The 27,494-nt window shown below is 51.3% G+C and overlaps 3 protein-coding genes across 4 annotated transcripts; 1 reads left to right on the top strand and 2 right to left on the bottom strand.

Moving 5' to 3' along the window:
- Positions 1–503: 503 nt before the first annotated feature.
- On the top strand, positions 504–6,535 carry mppe1 (metallophosphoesterase 1). Its single transcript, XM_049000752.1, has 9 exons — positions 504–1,179; positions 1,948–2,056; positions 2,841–2,944; positions 3,165–3,245; positions 3,535–3,643; positions 4,411–4,488; positions 4,599–4,721; positions 5,138–5,278; positions 5,977–6,535. The coding sequence occupies exons 1-9, from the start codon at positions 956–958 to the stop codon at positions 6,130–6,132; spliced, it is 1,125 nt and encodes a 374-aa protein (XP_048856709.1). The 5' UTR covers positions 504–955; the 3' UTR covers positions 6,133–6,535.
- Positions 6,536–6,568: 33 nt separating this feature from the next.
- On the bottom strand, positions 6,569–22,424 carry LOC125723964 (guanine nucleotide-binding protein G(olf) subunit alpha). Of its 2 annotated transcripts, XM_049000755.1 has the most exons (10): positions 22,003–22,424; positions 21,843–21,913; positions 21,621–21,718; positions 11,091–11,145; positions 10,876–10,949; positions 10,330–10,388; positions 9,822–9,942; positions 9,355–9,485; positions 9,029–9,096; positions 6,569–8,907 (listed from the first exon to the last, which is right to left on the bottom strand). In XM_049000755.1, the coding sequence occupies exons 2-10, from the start codon at positions 21,873–21,875 to the stop codon at positions 8,761–8,763; spliced, it is 786 nt and encodes a 261-aa protein (XP_048856712.1). In that variant the 5' UTR covers positions 21,876–21,913; positions 22,003–22,424; the 3' UTR covers positions 6,569–8,760. The 2 variants fall into 2 exon arrangements, with proteins under 2 accessions (XP_048856712.1, XP_048856711.1); XM_049000754.1 differs by having other exon boundaries at positions 21,843–22,424.
- On the bottom strand, positions 22,223–23,826 carry LOC125723953 (DBF4-type zinc finger-containing protein 2 homolog). Its single transcript, XM_049000729.1, has 4 exons — positions 23,556–23,826; positions 23,032–23,456; positions 22,591–22,932; positions 22,223–22,370 (listed from the first exon to the last, which is right to left on the bottom strand). The coding sequence occupies exons 2-4, from the start codon at positions 23,295–23,297 to the stop codon at positions 22,223–22,225; spliced, it is 756 nt and encodes a 251-aa protein (XP_048856686.1). The 5' UTR covers positions 23,298–23,456; positions 23,556–23,826.
- Between the last annotated feature and the right edge of the window lie 3,668 nt (positions 23,827–27,494).

A 27,494-nucleotide genomic window follows, 5' to 3' on the forward strand; every position in this document is an offset into this window, starting at 1 on the left:
TTCCTGGAGTGGGGTGGCTCACTGCTGTTTACCTTTTTCCACCGGGCGACGGGCATGACGTCTGCGATGAGCTAGTTTAGATACATGTGCTGCTTCTGACACTGTGTTACCATAACTGACTACACATGACCTCAGATGGACAGACCGATTGTCTCAACTTTCCCGAGTCCTCAGACGTTACCATGGAGATGCCCCAAACCACAAGCCATCATTCCCACTTCCTGTGCAGTCAGTCAACAGGGCTGGACTGAGATTAAATATCAGTCCTGGACTTTGGTGTCCCCCATGGCAACTTATGGTAAGCAGTATGCCAATCCAGCCGAGTCGGGTACCATCAAAGGCACCCACCCATTCAGATACCAGTATCTGCCCCATGAAATAGCCACAGATTTGTGACAGTTCCGATATCCTTCTTCGCCGGAGAGTGAAGTGAGAATCACACAAAGCACTGCTCTCATTAATAAACTGCCCCCCCCCCCCCCATCTCAGAGCATACAGGAGCTGTTTACAGCAGCACTGCTCAGGAAATGACACGCAAGGTTAGCGCTGCTGCTGGTGGCTTGCCACGCGCCTAGAGAATCACCATACAGACATCATATTTCCGTTCTTCTGAATTACATGTCGAGTCGTCGTGATTTTAAAGTCATATTTGTCCATATTTTTTTTTCGCTGGTGAATTTTAGATGGCTGTATTTTTGCAATTCATTGTGCGCAGCATTTGAATGGCTCTTCATTTTCATCCCGAGATCTGCAGTATTTCATGAGCAGCTCGGCGCTCCTCGCTGCGCAGCATGGAGGACAGTGTTAGGATGACAGAGGGACGGACGCATCGCCTGCACATCGGATAACGCTTTTCAAAGGACAAGCACACCATTCAAGGCTAATATAAATGAATGGTCGCGGTTTCTGAGCTGGCAGACTCTGCTTTGCAGGGCTGGCATTTTACTTAACAGACATGCCGAGACTTGAGGGCAAACGGGGCGCCGTCATTCTTTCGGCACTGTCAGTCATCAGCGTATTTATTTTTTGTGAATATATCATATATTACCCGACGATCCTGCGGTGCCACTGGCCCCGGGGGGGTGAAGAGGATGGGCTGCCGGCCCTTCGCGTTTTATTTCTGGCTGATACCCACCTGCTGGGCGCCATCAGGGGACACTGGTTCGACAAACTGCGGAGGTTAGTCCGGTTAAATCACAGGCTGCGGGCGTTTTAAATTTCCGACGCATAAGCAAGCACCAATAATATCCTTCAGTAAAAGCTTAGTTTAAGCTATTATATAGTGGGACCTCCGTAGCCGCTGCTTAGTGCGGTCTGAAAAGAGATTATTCTCAGGAACGGTTCATAAGTATCACACCGCGAATCAGGCGAGTACAGGTTGCAAGTCTGCTTTTCATTCTTCATTTGATCGGTATAAAAAGTACGATTTTCATTGTTCCGTCCGGCCCTCATACATGACTTGTGTCTCGATATATTTTCTCTTGAGAATTAGGCTAATACGTCAGAATGCCTTTCATTCGACTGTACTGTACAGTACTTTATGATCACGGTATTAATGTTGCTACCGTGTGTAATTTATCGGTTAAAAGTTACCATTTGTATGGATTGCGGCCATGCGCAGTAGGTCTTCGAATGCATCACCATTGTAGTAATAAGTTTGGCTGGTTCGCAGTATTTTGGATGCAGTGTTTCTAAAAGGTCTGGTGAGGTACGTTGGCCCTCAAGTGCACAACACATAAAGGAAAGGCAAAAAAAGTAAATAAAAAGCATTACATTATATATAAACGCCCCAAAACATTGAGAAAACACAAACTAAGAAAATGTCAAAAAAAATCTTTATTTGCATTTCGTTAATGTTGGGTTTCGCTCTTAAGGCCAGTGTAGCCCTGCACAGGATCTTGCTGGATAAGGTGGATCACCTGGGTGACTGTTGTCACTGCTCTGCAGGGAGTGGCAAATGGAAAGGGCCTTCCAGACCGCTCTCTGGCTCCTGCAGCCTGAGATAGTCTTCATCTTGGGGGACATCTTTGACGAGGGGAAGTGGAGCTCCCGACAGGTAAGGGGCGCCACCGAGTGAGGCAGCCGGGCATCGGGACAGCGGTTATTTGGGTGAGGGGACGAAGGGAAGTGCAGCTCCCGATAGATAAGGGGGCGCTACCGAGTGAGGCAGCCGGGCATCGGGAAAGCGGGAATTTGGGTGAGGGAACGAGGGGAAGTGGAGCTCCCGACAGGTAAGGGGCGCTACCGAGTGAGGCAGCCAGGCATCGGGACAGCGGTTATTTGGGTGAGGGGACGAAGGGAAGTGCAGCTCCCGATAGATAAGGGGGCGCTACCGAGTGAGGCAGCCGGGCATCGGGAAAGCGGGAATTTGGGTGAGGGAACGAGGGGAAGTGCAGCTCCCGATAGATAAGGGGGCGCTACCGAGTGAGGCAGCCAGGCATCGGGACAGCGGTTATTTGGGTGAGGGGACGAGGGGAAGTGCAGCTCCCGATAGATAGGGGGGAGCCACTGAGTGAGGCAGCTGGGCATTGGGACAGCGGGGAAGTGCAGCTCCCGATAGATAGGGGGGAGCCACTGAGTGAGGCAGCCGGGCATCGGGATGGCAGGGCTTTGGGTATGGGGTAAGGTGCAAGGCTACACAACCCAGGCACTTGAGTGACAAATGCTATTCTGCATAAAGGGATGGTTGCATGCAGATGTTCAGAAGGCAATGCCAGGCTGGCACCGGTACCTGTGGTGATCGCGGACACTGGCATGACAGAACCTCACCTGGGTGCTTTAAGCCTAGTGAAAGGAGAGAACCACAGTGTGGAGAAAAACCCTTTTTAATCACCCTCAAGGACTGGAAGCGTGACGTCCAGCGATTTCTGCGGATGTTCCGACACCCCAGAGACACGGAGCTGATCGTACTTATCGGAAACCACGATGTTGGATTCCATTACGAGTGAGTAGCAAAGAGACGAAGCCAGATACACTTCAGATACTAACATTCCCATCCGTCACAATTCAAAACGGGTAACGTAGAAGCACACGAGACCTGGAGCCCATCTGATCAGCCAGACAATGCCGATGACTTAGCAGCCTAGTGTGGACACACCTGTCGATGCTTCATGCTGAGGGCCAGCTGCCTGACCGCGCCCCCACCTGCCTCTCCCCACCTTCAGGATGAACAGATACAAGCTGGATCGCTTTCAGAGGCTCTTCAATTACACATCCGCCAAGATTCTCAGCAGGAAAGGGGTTAAGTGAGTCATCCCATGAACAAATTTCCACATCACACAAGCATTCAAGGACTGGACTAACGAGCTTTTATGAATGGGTAAAAATGACAAGTAGCAATGGTATGCAAGTAGGTTGGTTTCCATACATACTGTACTGTAACTCTACAAAGGCTGTAGCATGACATCTAATGCATGTTTGGTTTAGGCGCCACCTGGTGGCGAATGCCTGTACAGCAAACAACATAAGACTAGAAGTGGTGGCTGCTGCTCTCTGGGAGGCCCAGCGCTGACATACCTTTGTTCGCGTCCCCAGCTTCGTGCTGGTGAACAGCGTGGCCATGCAGGGTGACGGCTGTGCTATCTGCCAGGCCGTCGAGGATGACCTGCTTCAGCTGTCCCAGGACCTCAACTGCTCTTTGCAGGTACGGGCCCCGGGGCCCGACAAGTCAGCAGTGTCACAGCCATCCGCAGTATTCGGCCAGAATGCCAATCGCTGCTGGGCATCAGCTGTAGCAAGTGAAGCACTGCAGCCACCAGAAAACATCTACACGACTCTTATTTGTAACAAGTCTAATTTATTCAAAGGTTTAATGCAAGTCATCTTTAGTGCAGATATCTAGAAAAAATAATTGTAATTACTCATTATATAATTTAATGCATCTAACAAAACACAGCTAAATTTCAAAATGTATACTTATAAAATGAGCTTTAGTGTTGCTACGGAAACCACTGGCCCACATCCCGCCAACAAGCTTCTTCCTGTAAGGAAATTAACATTCTGTTTCCGGCGTGAAACGCGATCTGCTTTTCAACTCAGGTGAGCACATTCTGAACTACAAGCGCAACACCAGTTTTCTGGAAAGTGGCAGACTGCGTCATTGTGACATTTAGAATGTGGTCTGCCTTGTTCTGCAGTGGAGCTCACTGTACTGAAGGGTGTAGACACCATCCTCGCACTGTGCAAACTGGCCGCTTTACATGCCTAGTCAGTTAAGGGCAAGTCAGCTTTCATGCTTAGTTTTTTCACCTGTGCCACATCGAGAGTGATGCAGGCTTCACACCCGGCTCTAAAGTGTGTGCTGACATGTTTAAAAAATGCTTGAAGAAGAGCAGCATGAAATTCCATGATTAGCACCTCCCCGTCAAAATCAGAATGGCGCTCACTGCAAGTGCAGCATCATCTTTACAGGGCCTGCCGTCATACGCCGTGCAGGAACAGTGCCGCGGCAGACGGAGCCTGCCTCCCTCCGCTCCCATCCTCCTGCAGGTAGGCCGCGCAGCCCTGTGAGCGCCTGCCCTCTTCATACACACATCTCACGTGGCTGCACAATGCAGCCATATTTCATTACTCCTGTTTGTGTGACTCCCCCTTCTCAGCACTACCCTCTGTACAGAGTCAGTGATGCCAGCTGCTCAGGGAAAGATGTAGCTCCACCGGAAGAGCGACACCTGCTGTTTAAAGAGCGATACGACGTGCTCTCCAGGGAGGCCTCCAAGAAGGCAAGATATTACTTTTATATACGGATGAACAATGGCTAATTACTATCTTTGAGTGATACAAACTGAACAGTAAACTAATTGCATTGGCATGTCAAGGTATACAATAGGTCGTATACTTAATGCCCATTTTTAACAAACCCGTTTATTACAATACATACAACTGTATAAACAGTAATCAGCGTGAAACGTGGGAAGCCAGTGGGAAGCCAGGGCAGAGTCCGGGTCAAAGGCTCACAGCCTGGCAGCTGGAGTCCCACATACCTGACAGGCCCTGTGTGACCCATAAGCACTAACCTCCGGGGACTATAGCAAATTGGGCTGTAGCTAAAATAAACCTGAGGTGACCCAGAGTGGAGATGCATTTGGGGGGGGGGGCTCTACAAGTCTGGTTCACATTCCTCGTTCCTCCCTCGCAGCTGCTGAGGTGGTTTCATCCCCGCCTCATCCTCAGTGGTCACACCCACAGCGCATGCGAGGTCCTGCATGAGCAGAAGTACCCCGAGATCAGCGTGCCCTCCTTCAGCTGGAGGAACCGCAACGACCCCAGCTTCATCCTGGTACTGACTGCGTGGGCCGGCCCCTCCCCGTCCCTCCCCGTCCCCTCCCTCCCTCCCTCCCCTCAACATCCCCTCCCCGTCCCTCCCCTCACCGTCCCTCCCCGTCCCTCCCTGTCCCCTCCCCGTCCCTCCCCTCACCTTCCCGTCCCTCCCTGTCCCCTCACCGTCCCTCCCCTCACCGTCCCTCCCTCCCTCCCTCCCCTCAACATCCCTCCCCTCACCATCCCCTCCCCGTCCCTCCCTGTCCCCTCACCGTCCCCTCCCCTCCCTCCCTCCCTCCCTCCCCTCAACATCCCCTCCCCGTCCCTCCCCTCACCGTCCCCTCACCGTCCCGTCCCTCCCTGTCCCCTCACCGTCCCCTCACCGTCCCGTCCCTCCCTGTCCCCTCACCGTCCCGTCCCTCCCTGTCCCCTCACCGTCCCGTCCCTCCCTCCCCTCACCGTCTGGTCCCTCACCGTCTGGTCCCTCCCAGTCCCTCCCTCCCCTCACCATCTGGTCCCTCCCAGTCCCTCCCTCCCCTCACCGTCTGGTCCCTCACCGTCTGGTCCCTCCCAGTCCCTCCCTCCCCTCACCATCTGGTCCCTCCCAGTCCCTCCCTCCCCTCACCGTCCCATTCTGTCCCTCCCCGTCTCTCCCCTCCCCTCCGCGTGACCATGGATTCCGCTCTCTCTCTCTCTCTCTCTCTCTCTCTGCTCCAGGGCACCATCTCCCCAAGACACTTCGCCCTCCAGAAGTGCTTCCTCCCTGAAGAGAGCACGGTCATCGGTGTTTACTGTGCCACCGGCATCACCCTCGCCCTCTTGCTCACTGTCCACTGCCACTCCCTCAGGGTTGGCAATCTCAAGTCCCCATGAACCCCCTGAGCTTGAGGGATCCAGAGTAGGCCTGTGCATGGGCACGCTTGGAAGGTGGCTGATTTTCTCATTCCGCTGAAGCGTAGTGGACATCTATGGTCTTCGCGCCGTCTCTGTCCCATGTCATGTGATGGGGGGGAGGGGGGGGGGTGGTTTTGTACCCCAAAAAACAGAGCCTGTGCACTGAAGTAACAAGCTAATGCTTAGTTGGGGTTTGCTTATTGCAAATGTAATTTAAACAACTGTAAAAAATACACAGGTCATCACTGACTAGAGAACCGCAGAGAGACGGGAGCAGCTGTGGGAGGGAAAGACACAGCTTATTGCTAAAACACCCCCCCACTAAATCATGTGATCTAAGGAATGTCATTTCCATCAACGATTAAAGAGAAATATTCACACATATCAATTTCTATGTTTAAAATAAAACAAGGTCTTCTAATGTGCCTCTTTATTAAAAGAAAATAAAAATGTAATTTCGTGATCCTGGACCAAACAAGCTTTACAGCACATATCCCTGCTCTGCACAGCGGATGGCTGCTCGGCGTGGGGGGGCAAGGGCCCTCGCCCCGCACCCCCCAGAGCCCCGAAAATGCTCACCGCATGTGCACCTTCACACATTTACTGTGCAGACATATGTATACGGCTAAGCACACACACATATCTAAACATGTCTAAATTGTACATATATATTTATATAGATCTATAAATTTACATGTACATACATTTATAAAAAGCACAGACGTACAGCCACAAGCGCACACGCTCAGGCTGTGAGTACACGCACGTTTATGTACACCGCGCTCACGCACACGCTCACGCTCGCTGGCACACGCGTGAACACATCAGACGTACTTCATATCGAAAAGGTTGGTTCCTATTAAAACAACACCAGGTTGCAATTTGGACACTTCAATGGATTCCAATGTTTTTAAAGCTGAGAATAAAAAAAAAATATTATTATTAATAATAATAATAATAATAATAATAAAGGAAAACAAATGAGAAAGGCATGTCACTGCAATGTCTGCTCATCACCATAGGTAAGTGGTTCATTTGCATAATGTGTACAGGATCCCCCTCAAGTTTTATAGTAAAGAGCATTTCCTTTGTTATATAAACCAGAAAAAACGAAACTCTACAGAAGGTCCCTAGCGACAGGCTCTCCTGCTGAAAGGGCTGACATCAAGCTGTACAGTGCGGTCAAAAACATACATCTCAGCTCATATTACAGGTACAGCCATTATCAAGGCACAAAGATCATCTACAAGGAGATTTTCTTCAATAAAGTTGTACAAAATAATATTACATTTTACAGTCTGTACAAGATAAACCAACCTTGCACAGTCTGTACAAGATAATAAAACAAAAAATATAATATATATATTTATATTTATGTATAGGGCTATTGTCCAAGATGATCTAAGCTAATGGGATGGCCTGTGGACAGGTCAGGTGAGAGTGGTGATGGGTGGGAGAGACAGACAGGCGTGAGGTGAGGTGGGACTCAGAGACCCCGCCCTGCATGGCCCCTTTCCAGAAGTGGACGGGATGCCACCATCCACCTACAACTCGCAACGTCACAAACCGCGATAAATATTGTGTTGCTACATTGTGTCTGTGTGCGGGTGCCTCTGTGGGTCCATCTGTGGGCAAGTACTTCTGTGTGGGTGGGTGCCACTGTGTGCCTGTCTGTAGGTGGGTGCCACTGTGTGCGGGTGCCTCTGTGTGCGGGTGCCACTGTGTGCCTGTCTGTAGGTGTGTGCCTGTGTGCGGGTGCCACTGTGTGCCTGTCTGTAGGTGTGTGCCTGTGTGCGGGTGCCACTGTGTGCCTGTCTGTAGGTGGGTGCCACTGTGTGCGGGTGCCTCTGTGTGCCTGTCTGTAGGTGTGTGCCTGTGTGCGGGTGCCACTGTGTGCCTGTCTGTAGGTGTGTGCCTGTCTGTGGGTGCCACTGTGTGCCTGTCTGTGGGTGGGTGCCACTGTGTGCCTGTCTGTGGGTGGGTGCCACTGTGTGCCTGTCTGTGGGTGGGTGCCACTGTGTGCCTGTCTGTGGGTGGGTGCCACTGTGTATCTGTCTGTGTTTCTGTCTGTGGGTGGGTGCCTGTCTGTCTGTCTGTGTCTACGCATCCTCAAAGTTATTAAGTCACCTGATGCAAAGTGCACCTTCCCCCACTATCCCCTTGCATCAAGTACTCTTCACTGTTGAAAAGAGAAGCAGAGAGCCTGCTGAGGGGTTTGGCGCCCCCACATGGAAGCTGGCAGGTGACACACTGTCACAAGCAGGGCTCCAGCAGGGGGATCCTCAAACACTCCCCAGCACAGGACAGAGCGGCTTGTCCAGGTACACTGACACCACAGCCCCACGACAAAAGCCTCCCCCTAAATGAACCAAAAAGAGGTAGCCAGAGGCTTAGTGGAATGACAACACCGAAAAAGAGGTGCTGGGGAGGAAAAAAACGACAGCACTGTGCCCGCAAGCACTGCTCACCTCGAAAAAGCGGGGACAAGAATAGGGTGGGGGGTGGAGAGAAAAGGAGGTGGAGAAACAAGCAAGCCCAATGGACATGAGAGCATGAGGAGGAGCATCTGACACACTTCAGTAGTACTCAGAGTCCCGCTGGGCCACTTCACAAGAGCTCGTACTGGCGTAGGTGCATCCGTTGGATGATGTCCCTGCAATCGTTAAAGACACGGCGGATGTTCTCTGTGTCCACGGCGCAGGTGAAATGTGGGTAGCAGTAGTGTCGGCCATCGCCACTGGCTGTGCTGATCCTCTAGGAAAGAGGACGGACCAATCAGCTCACAGCAGGCGCAGAGGGGCGTGGTCAGCCCACCAGAGCAGGACGAGACTGATGCTATTCTTAGATGACAAGAACGGCCCGAATCGGTGCTCACCAGAAACTCATCCCGGATAAAGAACTTGGCTCTGGTGACCTTTGGGTCTTCCCCGGGGACTGGAGTTGCTGGGGTAGGAGGGGACGCATGGTGAGGACATTACATCACAGGAGGACAAACAGAAGAGTCTCAAAGCATCAAATACTGCAGCTCAAAACCACTCAGAGTGAAAAAGACCAACTGGACTTTTCAAACTAGTACTGTTGACCAACATAACTTCTGATGGACACAAAGAGGTGCATGCAAATAAAGAGCAAGATGCAAAGGAGGTTCAAATGGAAACATTACTGCCACCAGCAGGGGGCAGTGGAGGGCCCTGCACACACCTTCACTTGGTACGGTGTAGCGCACATACTCTGGGAAGTAGTCTTCAATTTTGGACTTTCCTGCTAAGACCTTCTCAGCTAGCATGTCCTGTTTATTGAGAAACAAGATGACAGAAATGGTGCGTAGCCACCTGGTAAAAAGAAGAGAGAACAATTAATGAGAATAAAGGCAAAGGTTGGCGCTCTGCTCCATGGACAGGCTTAGAAGGGGACTAGGCCATGAATCGGGGGGGTCAGGCTGCCATGTCTCACTGAGGAGCCAAAACGTCACACTGCAAAGATTCCGCAGCTTGTAGGACATTTACATCGTCCCCAATGGCAAATAAAATGAACACACTTATTGTTAGGCTGCCTGCCCTGTGCAACTCAAAGGATAAGCGGGTGCAGGTCAGCTAAACGTGTCCCGAGCGTCAAGGGGGCTGGCGGGTGTGAGCGTGTGGCCACCAGGGGCAGCACTCAGCAGGCACCTGTTGTTCCAGATGCTTCTGAAGAGGTCGAGTGCCTCGCGCAGCCGGTTGGTGTTGTTGTCCTCCCGTATGACCATGTTGTAGCTGCTGCTGGCCACCACGAAGATGATGGCAGTGACGTCTAGGGGCAGAGCGGACCGAGATGGACATTAAGGATCTCACGGGTTACGTTCAGGTTCACAAATGACACCTTTTAACAGAGCATGTACCTTCTTATAATATGAGCTATAATGGCAAAGGAAAGAATCACAAATATAAAAACATCGTTTCCATGGAATCAGCCTAGATGCCTGATGCAGTGCAGATATAATGGGGAAGCCCAGAGGGCCCGTTCAGGTGTGACAGAGTAAACCACGCCCCACATCGAACACGGGCGCTCAGGGAATCTGCAGGCTTGTACTAACAACCCCAAGGGTTAAGGACATGTGGCCATACATAGGGCGGGGGGCAATAACCAGGGAAACCTGTGAAGGGCCACGTTTCACTTGCAGTTCTGTAGGGGGCGTACCATTAAAGCACTGGATCCACTTCCTCCGTTCATCTCTCTGGCCGCCGACGTCAAACATACTGGGGTGGGGGGGGGGGGGGGGGGGGGGGGGGAGAGAGAGAGAGAGAGAGGGGGGGGGGGGGGGGAGGAAGGGATAGAGGTTACTTCCTTTGAGCCACATGCATGGTATTTAAACATCAGTTGAGCCGGCACCTGAGCATGGTACCGCCCCCCAGCACTGCTCCTCGGGCGCTGAGTTAGCTGCCCCCCGCTATGTCACATTGTCACATATGGGTTAAATGCAGGGGGACACATTTCGTTGTTGCTGTGGTGTGTCAACAATGACCACTAATCACCAGATTAATTTACATTATATATCCTGAGCGGCAGGATATTGCGGACACACAGACTTATTTCAGCCATTTCAAAGTCTTCTGAACATCTCCTAGTGAAGCATTAAGGGGACTACACCGGCCAAACAACTTCCTTGTATTACGTTCATACCAGAAACAAAGTTAATTTAAAAGCGCAACTAACTTCCATTACATGAACTGCGGATATACTTACTGAAAGTTCACTTTGTCTACTTGAAATCGCGTTTCAAAAATCCCTGAAGTCAAAACTCGGCAACGAAGCAAGTCCTGCAAGTTCACAAAGGGACAAAAAGAACACTGATATCTTCAGTATCATTTCATAGGTGTAGATGTGTTACCTGAGACTATTGTTCACACCCAAAAGCCACAAGACAAGGTCCCATCACATGCCACACTTAGGCCACATACCTGGTCTGTCGGTGTGTAGTCATTCTGACTGACAGAGTCAATTCGGTCCAAAAAGCTGTAGGGACACAACAAAAGAGTATTTATTAAAAGGCCAAATCCGTGGATGGTTGCAGTAAGTCTGCGGCTTACTTCAAGTACCAGTAGCATCGCTCCGAGTACCTGCCAAATACCCGTGGCATCGCCCCGAGTACCTGCCGAATACCCGTGGCATCGCCCCGAGTACCTGCCGAATACCCGTGGCATCGCCCCGAGTACCTGCCGAATACCCGTGGCATCGCCCCGAGTACCTGCCGAATACCCGTGGCATCGCTCAGAGTACCTGCCGAATACCTATGGCATCGCCCCGAGTACCTGCCGAATACCCGTGGCATCGCTCAGAGTACCTGCACGTTGCCCACTGGTATTCTCAGAGCAAACGAGAAACTGTAACGTCACTCCCAGTGAAATCTAAATCAAATCAATAGAGTCACAGTCTATTCAAACTTCAAAATTCATTTTGTCAAGATATTTTTCTTTTTCCTGGTGCTCCGAGGCTAACTGTGATTCAGGAGGCCAGATGCCATCCTGCACGGAGACCACAAGAATGCCATCTCTGGTGGTGGACGAGCATTTCTAAACCCTCTGGGTCCTGTAGGAGACATTTTACGTGCTCTCAAGAATGCACCAGCAGAGGGCAGACAAACCTGGCCTGTGCTATTTCTGTCTTCCTTCATGTGTGCGATTACATAAAACAGCCATTTGTCATCACTGGAGCGAGACGGTGGCGGCCTCCTCCTCCTCCGGTGAGCCTGTGGGCACCTCCTTCCCAGGGCCCTGGCAGGGCAAGCAGGTGAAGTCCCAAAGAGTGACCTGCTTGCGTTGACAGAGCTACAGATGCACAGGAAGCTGAGAAGTGCCCGAGCTATCAGCTGCTGTCCATGGGAAGCCTCAGCAAGCCTGTGGCCTGGACAGCCGACTGCATGGCAAATTCCGGACAGACTGGCCTATGGGCATGTGGTGGGCATGTGGCAGTCAGCTCCAAGTGCGTTCACACAACAAACTCAATCAGTCAGAAAGACAGAAACGACGGCCCAGCGCAGCTATGCAGACAAGCTTTGCTGGGGGACTGCAGCAAATGAAAAACTGCTATTGGAAAAAACATCAAACCAGCCCGATGGCCTGGTATTATACAACCAATAGGTGCCACCCCAACACAACCTCAAGCTTAGAGCTCAGTCTCCTCATCAAGTAACTCCCACAACCCCCTCATGCAATCAGTGCTAGGTCCTGCCATTAAACCCACAGTAGACCTAACAGGCCAGAGTCGATGGATTACTGAAAGCACTGGTCAATCCGACAGCTCCCACAGCAAAGTCCTTCGGTGACCCAAAAGACTTTCTCAAGGCACCCATCCAATAGTCCGCCACCTCCTGATTGGCAGCGTCACACACAGTCATCTTCGGACACATGGAATGGTATTTTCCTGTGTGGGGGGAGGGGTGTGGGACCGGTGCCGGGACCGGTGCCTGCGTGCGCAGAGCGGCAAGGGAGGGTTCTGGGAAAGCCAGCATGCTGTAAATCAGCCCCGACAGCTCCTAGGCAGACGTGGCCAATCAAGGCCCCATCTCTTTCAACAATGCCCTTTATTTTTAGTAACGCCCCCCACAGAAACGCAGGTTATAATTATCCAACATTCGGCATCTGCTATGTGAGCGCTGCTATTGGCAGCACACTATTGGTCCAAATTTAGCTCCTACATAACACAGCAGACAGACAAATCATCTTTCACCATTAATAAATGTAGTAATAACAGATCACTGCTGCGCTAGCGGGGGTGGGGGGTGGAAGGGGAGTCCGGTAGGCCCTTGAAGCCACCCAGGATTCCCACACCATCAGCCAGACAAGGAAAAGGAAGAGGTTCCTAATAGTCTATGCCCATGCAGTATATCGGGTCGGCATGGCAACGTGGAGGAGCCTGGACATGGCCCCTTCACTTTGCGGGACCGTTCTGAAGTTCTGCTGCTAAATGAATAAATGTCATTTGCGTGTGGCAGCACCTCTGAGTCGCTGAAGTATTAGGATCCTTGGTTGGGTCCGCAGAGGGACAGCATCAAGGGTTCCCTGTGGAGGGTCAGTGTTAGGCACACCAAAGGCACAGTGACAATATTCCCGGAAGGTACACGTGCAGGGGACATGCGGTGAGGTGGCAGCTAAGTATGGTTATTGTACGGGTGGCACAGCGAGGAGCTGCTCAACCTGCCGCGGCTGGTCCGATCATCCCGTCGCAAGCATAGGAATAGCGGCCCGTTACTGACTCAGCCTGCTGCGGCTGGTCCGATCATCCCGTCTAACGTATAGGAATAGCGGCCCGTTACTGACTCAGCCTGCTGCGGCTGGTCCGATCATCCCGTCTAACGTATAGGAATAGCGGCCCGTTACTGACTCAGCCTGCCGCGACTGGTCCGATCATCCCGTCTAACGCATAGGAATAGCGGCCCGTTACTGACTCAGCCTGCCGTGGCTGGTCCGATCATCCTGTCGAACGCATAGGAATAGCGGCCCGTTACTGACTCAGCCTGCTGCGGCTGGTCCGATCATCCCGTCTAACGTATAGGAATAGCGGCCCGTTACTGACTCAGCCTGCCGCGACTGGTCCGATCATCCCGTCTAACGCATAGGAATAGCGGCCCGTTACTGACTCAGCCTGCCGCGGCTGGTCCGATCATCCGGTCGAACGCATAGGAATAGCGGCCCATTACTGACTCAGCCTGCTGCGGCTGGTCCGATCATCCCGTCGCAAGCAGAGGAATAGCGGCCCGTTACTGACTCAGCCTGCCGCGGCTGGTCCGATCATCCCGTCGCAAGCAGAGGAATAGCGGCCCGTTACTGACACAGGTTCGGGTGCCAGGCCACAAACAGCAGCTGATCATTAGCATTGAACAAAGCTGCCACCTCGCTCATACGTGACACAGACTGTAAAGTAGCCTCCATTTAGGCAAGTTGCGCTGATTGGTTACAATCCGATGCGTTGGAGCTGCAACACGAGTAAGCGAACAGGTCCCACGGGAAAATCCAGTTTGCTGACCTAGAGGGCCTACCAACAGACTTCATGGTGTCCCAGTCAACATTACGGTATGCTCTGAAAAAAATCCAGGGATATTGATGCCATCATTACTGCAGATACAGTCCCGTGACTGCTGGTGTGCCAGGCGCAAAACTGAAATCTGAAACATGCAGCCATGACTGGACAGCCCAGGCACACACATCAAACTGCCTCGATTTAAAGGAGGAAGAGAGCAACTTCTGTAAAACAACACGGCTCCAGACAGAACACATTTCCTTAAACAGCTGTTCAGAAAGAGCACAGCTCCTACTGCAGATCTTCCACCATGGCAGGCAGCAAGGTGAAGAACTGTCTGCACAGGACAGGGATGCTCAGTCACTTGTCGCTGGCAGGTACATTAAACAGGCGCAGAAAGGCATCCAGATGTGGCACAGGAATGCCTGCGCAGCGGTGGGGAAGCTTTGTAAATATAAGCCTGAGAAGGGAGGTGCTCCTAAAAACACTAGTAAACAAACCCAAAGCAAAGTATATGAAGATGCTTTAGCTAGCAGTGGTGAAGAGGAGAAGAAAGTGAGGCTGTACATCAAGCAGCCTCTGATGGGGAACGTGGAGATCCTGCAGGGTGAGGGAGTGCCACACCACTGGAACCGCCGGCTCGCACCACTGGCACCACCAGTTCGGACCGCCAGCTCGCACCACTGGGACCACCGGTTCGGACCGCCAGCTCGCATCACTGGCACCACCGGTTCGGACCGCCAGCTCGCACCACTGGCACCACCGGTTCGGACCGCCAGCTCGCACCACTGGCACCACCGGTTCGGACCGCCAGCTCGCTGGGTCACATTGCTACCTCCCACAGCTGAACAGCAGCCGTAAACGCCCCACATTAGAACGATGACTTCACATAAAAACCGAGGCCAATTCCGTTTAGGGGGAAATGCACTTAACAGCAATTATTACTTTCTGTTAGCGGGAATATGACCCAATTATAAACTAATATTTGATATACTGTAATGGAAAGTACCTTATTTAACACACGGTCAGGGAGGAAAGGACATCTGTTAAAAGCATGTTTCTGCTTGGCACGGCAGATAAATGCCCTGTGTTCCTCTGCGATAAAATGACAGCAAGAGAATTTCCTTTCATTAATCACGGGTAAAAGTCCAGGCTCCCAAAGATGCACTTTGCACTGTAAATGACCTTTTACAATGACTGTTAGTTCCATGGAGGATCCTGGACACTCTGATAATGAGTTTTAGCTCAATCCATCCATAACCATAAATCCATAAATACGAATAAAACAATGAAGGCCCAGTGAAGGCTGCATGAGGGCTGCAGCCACACAGGTTGCCTTGCCTCATCATGCGAGTTTATTTGCTCTGCTAGCCTCTGCTTGTGCTGCCTGCAGCTTCCTCCAGAGGGCGCACATCTGTGTTCAGAGAGTAGCTTTCTGTTGTCGATCCTGTCTGCTTTCAGCCTCTGGCTCTCATGCAACGCTGGCACTCCTGCTCAGCTTGGGAGCAGGTCTGGTGCGGTGGAGGCCTGCGGAGTACACCTGGCTCGTCCGACCTGCCCTGTCCCGCCTGACGCAGGGCCTGCCCAAATCGACTGCCCTGGTGTGAATGCTCAACGCAGCCAATACAGTTTTAACTGGGAATACGTATGGAGAGAAGAACTTAAAGAAAGCCACAAGAAAAACTGACAATCTTAAGGAAATACGGACAAAAATTTCAGGAACTGAAAAGAGATGCACAGAGCACAGCAACAGAACTTGAAGGCAACGGTGTCAGGAGGAACACGGTTGAAAACCAAGGACCGCTCTGCACAGGAATCCGACAGCAGGCCTATATGCTACTTCAGCATGGTGGGCCGTGGACAGATATGGGCACAGGCAGGTGGGGACAGGACGCGGATGCCTCCAGCTGACAGCATAACGCCATTGCTCCATGGTGTGCGCCCTCCAATGCAGCCTCTCCATGGTGTGCGCCCTCCAATGCAGCCTCTCCATGGTGTGCGCCCTCCAATGCAGCCTCTCCATGGTGTGCGCCCTCCAATGCAGCCTCTCCATGCTGTGCGCCCTCCAATGCAGCCTCTCCATGCTGTGCGCCCTCCAATGCAGCCTCTCCATGCTGTGCGCCCTCCAATGCAGCCTCTCCATGCTGTGCGCCCTCCAAAGCAGCATCTCCATGCTGTGCGCCCTCCAATGCAGCATCTCCATGCTGTGCGCCCTCCAATGCAGCATCTCCATGCTGTGCGCCCTCCAATGCAGCATCTCCATGCTGTGCGCCCTCCAATGCAGCATCTCCATGCTGTGCGCCCTCCAATGCAGCCTCTCCATGGTGTGCGCCCTCCAATGCAGCCTCTCCATGCTGTGCGCCCTCCAAAGCAGCCTCTCCATGCTGTGTGCCCTCCAATGCAGCATCTCCATGCTGTACGCCCTCCAATGCAGCCTCTCCATGCTGTGTGCCCTCCAATGCAGCCTCTCCACGGTGTGCGCCCTCCAATGCAGTCTCTCCATGGTGTGCGCCGTCTTTGCAGTGTAAGATTGTCTCTCTGCAGTGTACGCCACCCTCACAGCAGAATTCCACTTCTCCATGGTGTGTACTGTCTTTACTCTAACACAGACTCTCTGCTAGTTTGTATTGTTGAACGGCGTCTCTCCGCAGTGCACATTGTTCTCACCATGTAACGCTGTCTCTCTGTGGTGTGCACATCCTCACTGCACAAATGTCGCCTCTCCGTGATACACACCGTCCTCACAGCATAACGTCACCTCTTTGCGGTGCACACCATCCTCATTGCATAGTGCAGTCTCTCCGTGGTGCACACTGTCCCCACCATGGTATACACTGTCCTCACTGCCATCTCTCTGTAGTACACACCACCCTCACCGCAGCACACACCGTCCTGAAAGCGTAATGCCATCTTTCCACAGAGTGCACCGTCCAGACCGCATAAAACCGTTGCTCTGCAGTGTGTGCTGCCCTCAGAACATCCTGTTTGTGCATTGTGCTCAGGAGGTCTATCCTGCTCGTGGGCCCGGGGGGGGGGGGCCGGGGGGGGGGGGGGGGTCGGGGGGCGGAGACCCCACACAACAGCCAGCGAAGGCCACAAGCAGACTGACTGGGCTAGCTGCTCGAACCCAGGGCCATTTCCTCTCCTGCCCTGGAGAGAGCTCCCACACAGCACACATGACCTGCTAACATTATCGTTCCTGAGAAAACAGGAATCACACAGAAAGTTCCGAATATCCCAGAAACTGGCTGCGTGGAGACAAGTGAGCCATGGTTACGGGGGCCTCTGACCTTCCTTTGTTTGCCGTGCAGGGCAGGCCGGGATCCTCCCTTTGATTCAGCTGCACACGTGATGCTCGCCCCCTTTTTGTGCTCTGCAGTTCAGCGGCTAAAAATAGCAGCACTGGCCTGGCTGCACTGCACAGGCAGTTTACATAAGCTTGGGGGGAGGGGGGACAGCCCACGCTGGGGGGGGCAGCGAGGGTTGGCTCAGCAGGCGCCTATCCCCGCTCCTCATTGGTTAGTGGCCATTAACAAAAGCCAACCAAACATTAGCAAAAGTACGATAGTCTCCCAGGAATTAGACACCATTTCTCCACAAACGACAGAAGAAAATAACAAGGAAAAATATGCATTTCATACATATTTCAATATCATGAAATAGAAAAATCAGCTGTGTATTTTTATAAATGCCACTAATTAGTATTTAGCACACTTTACCTCACAAACATGTCAGCTAACAAACACTCACTTTTATTCTCCTGCTTAAATACACAAGACACCAGGCCTGCTGGTCACCTGAGAGGGAGGCCATTACTGTTATCTGGTTATTCAGATGAAACAGTGTAAAGAATAAAGAGCACATTAAACGTGCTAACTGGGCCCGTCAGAGTGTGGATCACTCCCAAATCACAAAGTACTACTGACGATGCAAACTGCAGAGTTTGGGGCCTGCGATCACTGTGAGGAACAGGATGGTACGGAAGCCGTGTGTGATGCTGCCCCACACCCTCCACCATGTAAGCAGCACGCAGAACGGGCGGATCAGTGTGACTCGGAGCCCATTTTAAACATATAATGAGGCTGTTCTTGTAACAGGGTTGCCTTTGTAATCACACTAAGCTATGTTTGGCTGCTATCAGAAAACAACATCTACAGTATATTCAGCATCCTTGCGTGGAATTCAAAGGCCCTGACGGGCAGATTCTGACTTTTATAGGAGGTGATGCTCATTGGAAGCCTTGTCCAGACAGCAGGCGGCACGCGGAGGCCGTGACAGAGCCAGGGTCCGGGCGGCAGGGGCCCAGCCATGGTGACATCAGCGCATATTGACATATACAGTCAAAGGAGGAGAAGAAAGATACAGACTGAAGTATTATGATATTGAAAGTCTTAAAAATATCATAGTACCCACCTCTCGGACTTTCATAACGCATTCATACGACTTATTACACATTTTACCTGTATTTTTATTTTACAGATTTAATAGATGCGCTTATCGAATGTGATGCATATTCGTGAGAAAGCACGGTTAGCAAGCTCTATCAAGGACAATATACATCAACTTACACAACAAGTACTTGACTCTTAGTTGTCTTCGCAGACAACTTCCTCTAAGAAAAAAGAGGAAGTTGTGGGAGGCGTAAAGACAATTTCCCTACGGGGATCAATAAAGTATCGATTATTATAAACAGCTTTGCAAGTTTCACTGATGGCATTTTTAAGTAATGTTCTGCAACGTACAGCACAACATCGTCCCCAGAGTTCAAGATGTGGGGCCAAAAGAAGGTGACAAATAAAACCTACAAAGTACTGATCAGAAGAGCCAATCAGAGTGAAGCATCGGATTAGCAGGGGCATGGCCCTGGCCCCGGGACCAACTGAGCGCTGTAGCTAGTGACAATGACCCCCATTATCACAGCGGCGCTGCCACTGTTGGCCAGCTGTCAGGGTCCCGTGACAGAGATACCCAACAGCCACCCCCAGCCAGCTGTCAAGCCTGGTAACAGGGCAGAGGTCAGGAAAGCACAAGTGCCTTGGGCAGGCTCTAATCAACTGCCAATGGGTGAGAGCAAAGGGAGCCAGCGGGAGATAAGGATGCTCAGCAAAGCTACAGGAGAGCAGGGGCTGCCAGCGGGAGATAAGGATGCCCAGCAAAGCTACAGGAGAGCAGGGGCTGCCAGCGGGAGATAAGGATGCCCAGCAAAGCTACAGGACAGCAGAGGGAGCCAGCGGGAGATAAGGATGCCAAGTAAAACTACATGAGAGCAGGGGGTGCGCCAACGGGAGATAAGGATGCCCAGCAAAGTTAAAGGACAGCAGAGGGAGTCAGCAGGAGATAAGGATGCCAAGTAAAACTACATGAGAGCAGGGGGTGCCAACGGGAGACAAGGAAGTCCAGTAAAGCTAAAGGACAGCAGAGGTAGTCAGCGGGAGATAAGGATGCCAAGTAAAGCTACATGAGAGCAGGGGGTGCCAACGGGAGATAAGGAAGTCCAGTAAAGCTACAGGACAGCAGAGGGAGCCAGCGGGAGATAAGGATGCCCAGCAAAGCTACAGGACAGCAGAGGGAGCCAGCGGGAGATAAGGATGCCAAATAAAGCTACATGAGAGCAGGGGGTGCCAGCGGGAGATAAGGATGCCCAGAGAAGCTACAGGACAGCAGAGGGAGCCAGCGGGAGATAAGGATGCCCAGCAAACCTACAGGAGAGCAGGGGGTGCCAGCGGGAGATAAGGATGCCCGTTGCGTTGTTCATTAAATTACCATGCGAATGCAATTTGAATATGCGTAAATGCAGCCATGAGAATAGCGATCTTCAGGTGAGTACTATACGGTACTACATGCCCCTGATGCAGGTAAAACAAAGAAAGGTGACATGGTTCACTTTTTTGCCGATTTAACCTAATTTTAAAAACTTTAATACTTCCGACAATGGACGTCTTGAAAAGAAGACAGATTACGGATTTACTCAGCGTCTTTTCATGTTTCTACAATTAGATTTCAGCGAGTTATAAACTGAAATACATGAGAAAGATATGCAGCATCGCCGAGGATGCCGTCGACTCCAGAGGGTGTGATAGACACTGGTATCGTAGGAGCCAATATGCCAACTCCAAGAATAGCGAGATGGGAAGGACCCACGTGGTCGGAATCAGCCGGCAAAGCTACGGTCTTTCTGCGAGCCGCACGCATCTCATGCAATAAAGAGCACATGGCCACGGGAGGGAGATGTCAGCCGAATGAACAGAATTGTGGGAAATGGTGTTTATGTGACACTGAATCAATCTCACTGAAAGGTTTTACATAATAAGTCTGGATTTTTTTTGCCCCTGGTTGCCATCTTTGCATTGTACATCACATTTACAATCATCATCATCATCATCATCATCATCATCATCATCACCGTCACACCATGAAATGGAGATCATGTCAGGTCCTTCAGCATGTCCTGCTACGGGCCAGCATGTACCCTGTCCGCACATGGAAGCAGACCGGGCATGACACACCCCATTCCCCGGCACACATGCACATTTGACATGCGATGCATTACACCACAACGGATATGGGATCAAAGGAAAACCAAAAGTTGCCAGTAACTGTCCGCAGGTGCAAAGGACGGTAATTTCATCAGATCTTCATGCATTTAAATAGACAGGAGCGAACAAGGAAACAGGAAGCTGCTTATACAGGTGGCGTCTGCAAACAAAACTTCCTCTTATGACTGCAAATGGAGAATTATAAACCAGAAAAACAAGGCATTTAGTATTTCCCTATTAAACTTTGTGTCTTTCCAAGCAGGTAACTGAGAAAAGCATGAAAACAGACATGACAGCGCCTCTCTCGGGGTCACTGTGGCTGTAGCAGCTTTTGGGTCATCACTGAGCTCTTGGAAGAAGAGTAAAAAGTCAGTCACTCAGTCTAGGACAACTGCAACTGAGATCTGGGAACATAGCTGTCGAGAGCAAGGTCAGCCAGCACCCTGCCTTTGGTTGCTAGGATACAGTGACCACAGCAGTGTGCACCGTTAAAGCTCGCCAACTGCCACCTTGGGGTGCCAACCACTAACTTACAGTACGGTTCCCTTAGTGAGTGCGGCAAGGAGGCGCCTCATGGGTGGAAGGAGCACGGTGGTCAGAAAGCTACCAATGATGCCGAAAGAGGGCGACCAGAACATCCCGGACTCAACACGCCTCCCGCCATCTGCTCTCTGCTCCTGGAAACGGTTCATCGTTTTGGCTATTTATTTTTGCCACTTCAAACCGACGGCCAAAGTGCAGCCCGAATGCACAGTCCTGACAGAGAGCGGACACAGAGAAACCCACTGCTGGGTGTCTTTGCAGAACACGGCTACAGAGCGACTGCTTTGTACATAAAGCATTGGAAGAAGGTGCAGGCCTCTCTCCTGCTGATTTTGAAGGTGGACTGACAGACAGACATGCCCCAGGAGCGACTGCTAGGATGCGAACACTCACTACTGAGCGCAGTCGATGAGCTGGTACTCGTTGGATCTCTCGAAACAGGCCTTCACTCCTTCATCATCCCACAGTTTCTTTGCATGTTCGAAGAACTCCTGCAAAAATAAAGAAAAGCGGGAAACTACATTAAAAGGACAGACAATCAAAATGACAGCAGGAAGAGGGAGAAAAGGAAGAATCGCAAATGAGTCTGATTGCTGTTATATATATTATGCTTACCACTATAAATGTAGAATGTAGCTCATTTCCCATTAAATAACAGGATTAACAGCAGTGACTTGATATGGGAGCTATAGGACAAAACCATTGTGAAACACAAGGAAAACAAGATCCTACCAATTAAAATATTACACTATGAAATACAAGCATGAAAACACACCTGATCATAACTACCCTGAGCACACATCCACCCCCGTGTGTCCAAAAATCCCATGTATACAGCATGCCTATGGGGGAACACAGTGCACAGAGGAGGCACCCTCCACCAGTAGGGCTTAGTTTTCCAGATTCTGCCCCCCCGGGGGAAGAAATCCAGCTCCTGGGGCAAGGCAGCTGGGCTAATAACCACAACACGAGCAGAAATAAATGGCAGCGGTACTTCACTGTCGGGGCACCAAGGGCAAGGAGGGCACATGGGAAGGTGAGGATGCTGAGAGAGGCGGGCACACTGACTGGTGGGGCACACAGAGTAAGTTGGGCAGGCAGGGGGCATGGAGAACGAGGAGGGCACACGGGAAGGAGAGGATGCTGAGAGAGGCGGGCACACGGGAAGGTGAGGATGCTGAGAGAGGCGGGCACATGGGAAGGTGAGGATGCTGACAGAGGCGGGCACACGGGAAGGTGAGGATACTGATAGAGGCGGGCACACGGACTGGTGAGGTGCAGTGAGAGTAAGCGGGCAGGCAGGAGGCATGGAGAACGAGGAGGGCACACAGGAAGGTGAGGATGCTGAGAGGGGCGGGCACACGGGAAGGTGAGGATGCTGAGAGGCGCGGGCACACGGACTGGTGAGGTGCACTGAGAGTAAGCGGGCAGGCAGGGGGCATGGAGAACGAGGAGGGCACACGGGAAGGTGAGGATGCTGAGAGAGGCGGGCACACGGGAAGGTGAGGATGCTGATAGAGGCGGGCACACGGACTGGTGAGGTGCACTGAGAGTAAGCGGGCAGGCAGGGGGCATGGAGAACGAGGAGGGCACACGGGAAGGTGAGGATGCTGAGAGAGGCGGGCACACGGACTGGTGAGGTACACTGAGAGTAAGCGGGCAGGCAGGGGGCATGGAGAACGAGGAGGGCACACGGACTGGTGAGGTGCACTGAGAGTAAGCGGGCAGGCAGGGGGCATGGAGAATGAGGAGGGCACACGGGAAGGTGAGGATGCTGATAGAGGCGGGCACACGGACTGGTGAGGTACACTGAGAGTAAGCGGGCAGGCAGGGGGCATGGAGAACGAGGAGGGCACACGGGAAGGTGAGGATGCTGACAGAGGCGGGCACACGGGAAGGTGAGGATGCTGATAGAGGCGGGCACACGGACTGGTGAGGTGCACTGAGAGTAAGCGGGCAGGCAGGGGGCATGGAGAACGAGGAGGGCACACGGGAAGGTGAGGATGCTGAGAGAGGCGGGCACACGGACTGGTGATGTGCACTGAGAGTAAGCGGGCAGGCAGGGGGCATGGAGAACGAGGAGGGCACACGGGAAGGTGAGGATGCTGACAGAGGCGGGCACACGGGAAGGTGAGGATGCTGATAGAGGCGGGCACACGGACTGGTGAGGTGCACTGAGAGTAAGCGGGCAGGCAGGGGGCATGGAGAACGAGGAGGGCACACGGGAAGGTGAGGATGCTGATACAGGCGGGCACACGGACTGGTGAGGTGCACTGAGAGTAAGCGGGCAGGCAAGGGGCATGGAGAACGAGGAGGGCACACGGGAAGGTGAGGATGCTGATAGAGGCGGGCACACGGGAAGGTGAGGATGCTGATAGAGGCGGGCACACGGACTGGTGAGGTGCACTGAGAGTAAGCGGGCAGGCAGGGGGCATGGAGAACGAGGAGGGCACACGGGAAGGTGAGGATGCTGAGAGAGGCGGGCACACGGACTGGTGGGGCGCACTGGGAGTAAGCGGGCAGGCAGGGGGCATGGAGAACGAGGAAGGCACATGGGATGGTGAGGATGCTGAGAGAGGCGGGCACACGGACTGGTGGGGCTCACTGAGAGTAAGGCGGGTGGACAGGCAGGCACACAGGGAGGTGGGGATCCGAAGAGCAAGGTGGGCAGGAGGGGGCACGAAGAGCGAAGACGGCACATGGACAGATGGGGGTGGGGGAGCAGTGAGAACAGCATAGGCACATGGGGAGGTGGGAGTGCTGCGAGAAAAGGGAGTCCGTGGGGGGGCAGTGAGAGCGTGGAGGGCACATGGGGAGGAAAGTGTATCTGTAGGGGTAAAACTAAGGGTGCTGCATCTTCAATTTCATACAAGGCTGCGTCAATATGCAGCGCTGTGCCTAAGTGCAGGCGGTGCGGGGCGCAGCCCAACTCCCCCCCCCCCCCCCAAGTCAGAGTACTCAGCCTGTGAATCAGTGTCACACTACAGCATGAAGCATCAACAGGCATCCGCCATCTTATCCCAGACCTGACACCGCCAGACGCACAACTTTCATTTCAATGTGATGTGCTCAGTGTCGGTACATTTCATTAGGGCCAGAGAGACAGACAGATACAGAGGCAGAGGTGTACAGGGCAGGGCACCTTTCAGCCAGCAGATGCGATTATTCCGATCAAATAATGCATCAAAACATGTATTTCTTTACATACAAAATAAAACATTACTCACTGATATAAGAGGACGACATTAAAAAGTACCCTGAATAATTTCAGTTTTGATTTAGTTTAAGTTAAACTTTAGTTAGCTGAAGTGCAGTGGGATAGAAAGATGCTTGATAGGCTTGTGCCTCGGCCAGCTGTGGCAAATGGCCATTTCTTCATGCTTCACAACACAAACCTATCAATACTTCCCTAGTTTATAGGTGACTCCATTCATTTATTTCCACAGAAAATGAGACGACACTCACTGCTGCAAAAGCGGAACCTAAAATGTTACAAGCAGCCAATCAGGAATGAACAATAGTGGGGAAAAAAATTACATTACGATACTTGAAATATCTGTGATAAATATTACAAAACTTATACAAAAAAAGGGCTGAAAATATACCCAACAAGCTACAGCCAAACAGTGTCTGTCTACACTGGAAATGACAGTCAGTAGCTCATTCTGGTGATGTGCCGAGATGACAGGCACGCTAACTTTCACACTGACAATTGCATCTACATCCACGCGGCACTGTTGTGTGTGCACTGCCAACCTGTAGCACCAACAGCAGCTTATCTGACATACTGTTAGTACAGTATCTGGCTATAGTTTAATTTCATTACCTTTCAATTTATTAATTGAAGTTACTTGCGAAAACTTTGCATATCGCGATGTGACATCGTGCTTCAATTCACTTATTTAAAATTTTATATGAACAAATTTTGCAGATCATTTTTATCGACAATCTAAATATACACAGAATATTACCTAAATATACATACCCATATCTTCAACGAGTCTCTGGCTCAGTCTGTTGTACCGGCATGTTTTAAAAAATCCACAATCATCCCGATTCCAAAGAGTAACAAGCCCTCAAGCCTCAATGACTATTGCCCTGAGGTCTTAACATCCCTTATCATGAAGGTGTTCCAGAGACTTAAGAATTTCATCTGTTCTTGCATCCCTAAATTGATCCACTGCAGTTCGCCTACCGCACCAACAGATCCACTGAGGACGCCATCTCTCATGTCCTACATACTACCCTCACTCGTGGATGGAAAGAGGGGGAATTATGTGAGATGCTGTTTATAGACTACAGCTCAGTATTCATTATCATAGTCCCACTCAGACTGTTCACCATGCTGAGGGATCTGGGACTGAGTGACCAGCTGAGCAGATGGATCCTGGATTTTCTTACAGGAAGACCCGAGGTGGTGAGAGTAGGCAACTGTGTGCCCAGCGCAATCACCCTCAACACGGGAGCTCCGCAAGGCTGTGTTTTCAGCCTCAGCTGTTCACCCTCTACACCTATGACTGTGTAGCCACACTCAGCTGAAATTCCTATGTGAAATTTGCTGACGACATGGTAGTGCTCGGCCTCATCTCCAACAATGATGAGACGGCCTACTTGAAGGAAGTGGAGAACCTGGAAAGCTGGTGCCAGCAAGGCGAGGCAGCGGCTTGACCATCTGAGGCAGCTGAGGAGGTTTAAGGTCTCTCCTGCTGTCCGTAAGGCCTTCTACTCAGCTGCCGTAGAGAGCATCCTGACCATGAGTATCACCTCGTGGTTTGGGAACTGCTCTGCCCAGGACCGGAAAGCCCTGCAGAGGTGGTTAGAGTAGCTGACATCTACACCATCTACAAGACATCTACACCAGCCACTGCAGGACCAGAGTAACAAAAATATCCAAGGACCCCCCCCCCCCACCCCAATAATTCTCTGTTTTACCTGCTGAATTCAGGCAAATGCTTCCGCAGCCTTATAACCAGAACTGAAAGGTCAAAGAGGAGCTTCTCCTCCCAGGTCATAAGGCTCCTAAACCAGGACAATACTCAGTGCCTCTAGGTTCTGCTTCACACTGTCCAAATCGCTGGCATACACCTCAGGCCTCTTGCACATTGCACTTATATTGCACAGCTAAATACCTCTTACCTATCACTTATGTGTAGATTATGTACAGCTGAACATTTCATATATCTTATCATATTATTTTTTCTCTATATTTTGTCATCATGCACAACTGCTTGGAGTGACCAGGGTTAAATTCCCCTACATGTTGTATATGTACGACTGTGTGACGAATAAACCTCTTGAATCTTACACTTGTTGCTGTGAGTTCGGCCAGTAGATTCAAAGCAGACAAAATCAATGTCATGTGTGTTTTCCTCACTCATTGTATTTAACTTTCTCACAGAGGCACCACAGTGATCAAGGACAAAAACGATTGACTGGCTCACATTGAGTTCATGTGAAGACGATGGAAAAAAATATAATGGATAAACCGCTATTTTTTCCCCCAGACACAATCTTGAATATTCGACAATGCTGACTCATCCCGAATGCCGTATAATCAAGCGAGCCGTCATTTCATAGATATACAACTGCATGCCCTTCCAGGACCACAGTGCGAGAGTGAAACACACGCACACCCCTCTCTAACAACTGCTTACACCTTCTCACTTTCAAGATAAAATCTCTGTTTACTGCAAACAAACTGAGTAACTGCATAGAGGCTGGATGCGAGACACACTGTGGGTACATGGAACCATTTGGTTTGGATCTATACACTGGCAGTAGCTGTACAGGAGCAGACGCCCTCCGCTTATCCGTTTGTGGGCCACCGACTACTGCCTCATCGCTGTCCGCTATAAAAATACGAAACAAAGCTGCCCGAAGCATTACAAAAGGCAATGAAAATAAAAACGGAAAAATGTTACCTATTACTGGATATTTACTGTTCAGCTGAGCTGAAGTTAAATCTTTTTACTGGTTGAATTAACTTTGAAAAGGGTAACAGAACATGAAACCATGCAGTGGGATTAAGTGCATTTGACAATCTTTCTGTAAATCAATCAGCACTGAAGATCAGGCAAAAGCTCTGAGATCTGCAAAGATTGCCAAGAGGTGTGATGGTCGGGTGAAGAGGAGCAGGAGAAGCAGGAGAAGCAGGAGGAGGACACAGCTGTGGCTGCACAGCACGGGAGCTTCTTTGTGTAACTGGCCTCATGAGTGTTTCCCAGACCGGCTTTTCTCAAATCGGCAGTGGCACTCAGCAAAGCCACA

The sequence above is a fragment of the Brienomyrus brachyistius genome, unplaced genomic scaffold (genome assembly GCF_023856365.1).
Source record: "Brienomyrus brachyistius isolate T26 unplaced genomic scaffold, BBRACH_0.4 scaffold53, whole genome shotgun sequence".
Lineage (NCBI taxonomy): Eukaryota > Metazoa > Chordata > Actinopteri > Osteoglossiformes > Mormyridae > Brienomyrus > Brienomyrus brachyistius.

Coding starts and splice junctions, on each gene's coding strand:
- mppe1 (XM_049000752.1), top strand. CDS start 956: ATGCCGAGACTTGAGGGCAAACGGGGCGCCGTCATTCTTTCGGCACTG. Junction 4,722..5,137: donor CCAGGGAGGCCTCCAAGAAG/GCAAGATATTAC, acceptor CCTCCCTCGCAG/CTGCTGAGGTGGTTTCATCC. Junction 5,279..5,976: donor ACGACCCCAGCTTCATCCTG/GTACTGACTGCG, acceptor TCTCTGCTCCAG/GGCACCATCTCCCCAAGACA.
- LOC125723964 (XM_049000755.1), bottom strand. CDS start 21,875: ATGGGAAATGAGCTACATTCTACATTTATAGTG. Junction 11,146..21,620: donor CTCATCGACTGCGCTCAGTA/GTGAGTGTTCGC, acceptor GTGTCCCTACAG/CTTTTTGGACCGAATTGACT. Junction 9,943..10,329: donor GTGGATCCAGTGCTTTAATG/GTACGCCCCCTA, acceptor CTCTGCCCCTAG/ACGTCACTGCCATCATCTTC.
- LOC125723953 (XM_049000729.1), bottom strand. CDS start 23,297: ATGCCCCCTGCCTGCCCGCTTACTCTCAGTGCACATCACCAGTCCGTG. Junction 22,933..23,031: donor CCCGCTTACTCTCAGTGTAC/CTCACCAGTCCG, acceptor CTCTCAGTGCAC/CTCACCAGTCCGTGTGCCCT. Junction 22,371..22,590: donor CTCAGCATCCTCACCTTCCC/GTGTGCCCGCCC, acceptor CGCCTCTCTCAG/CATCCTCTCCTTCCCGTGTG.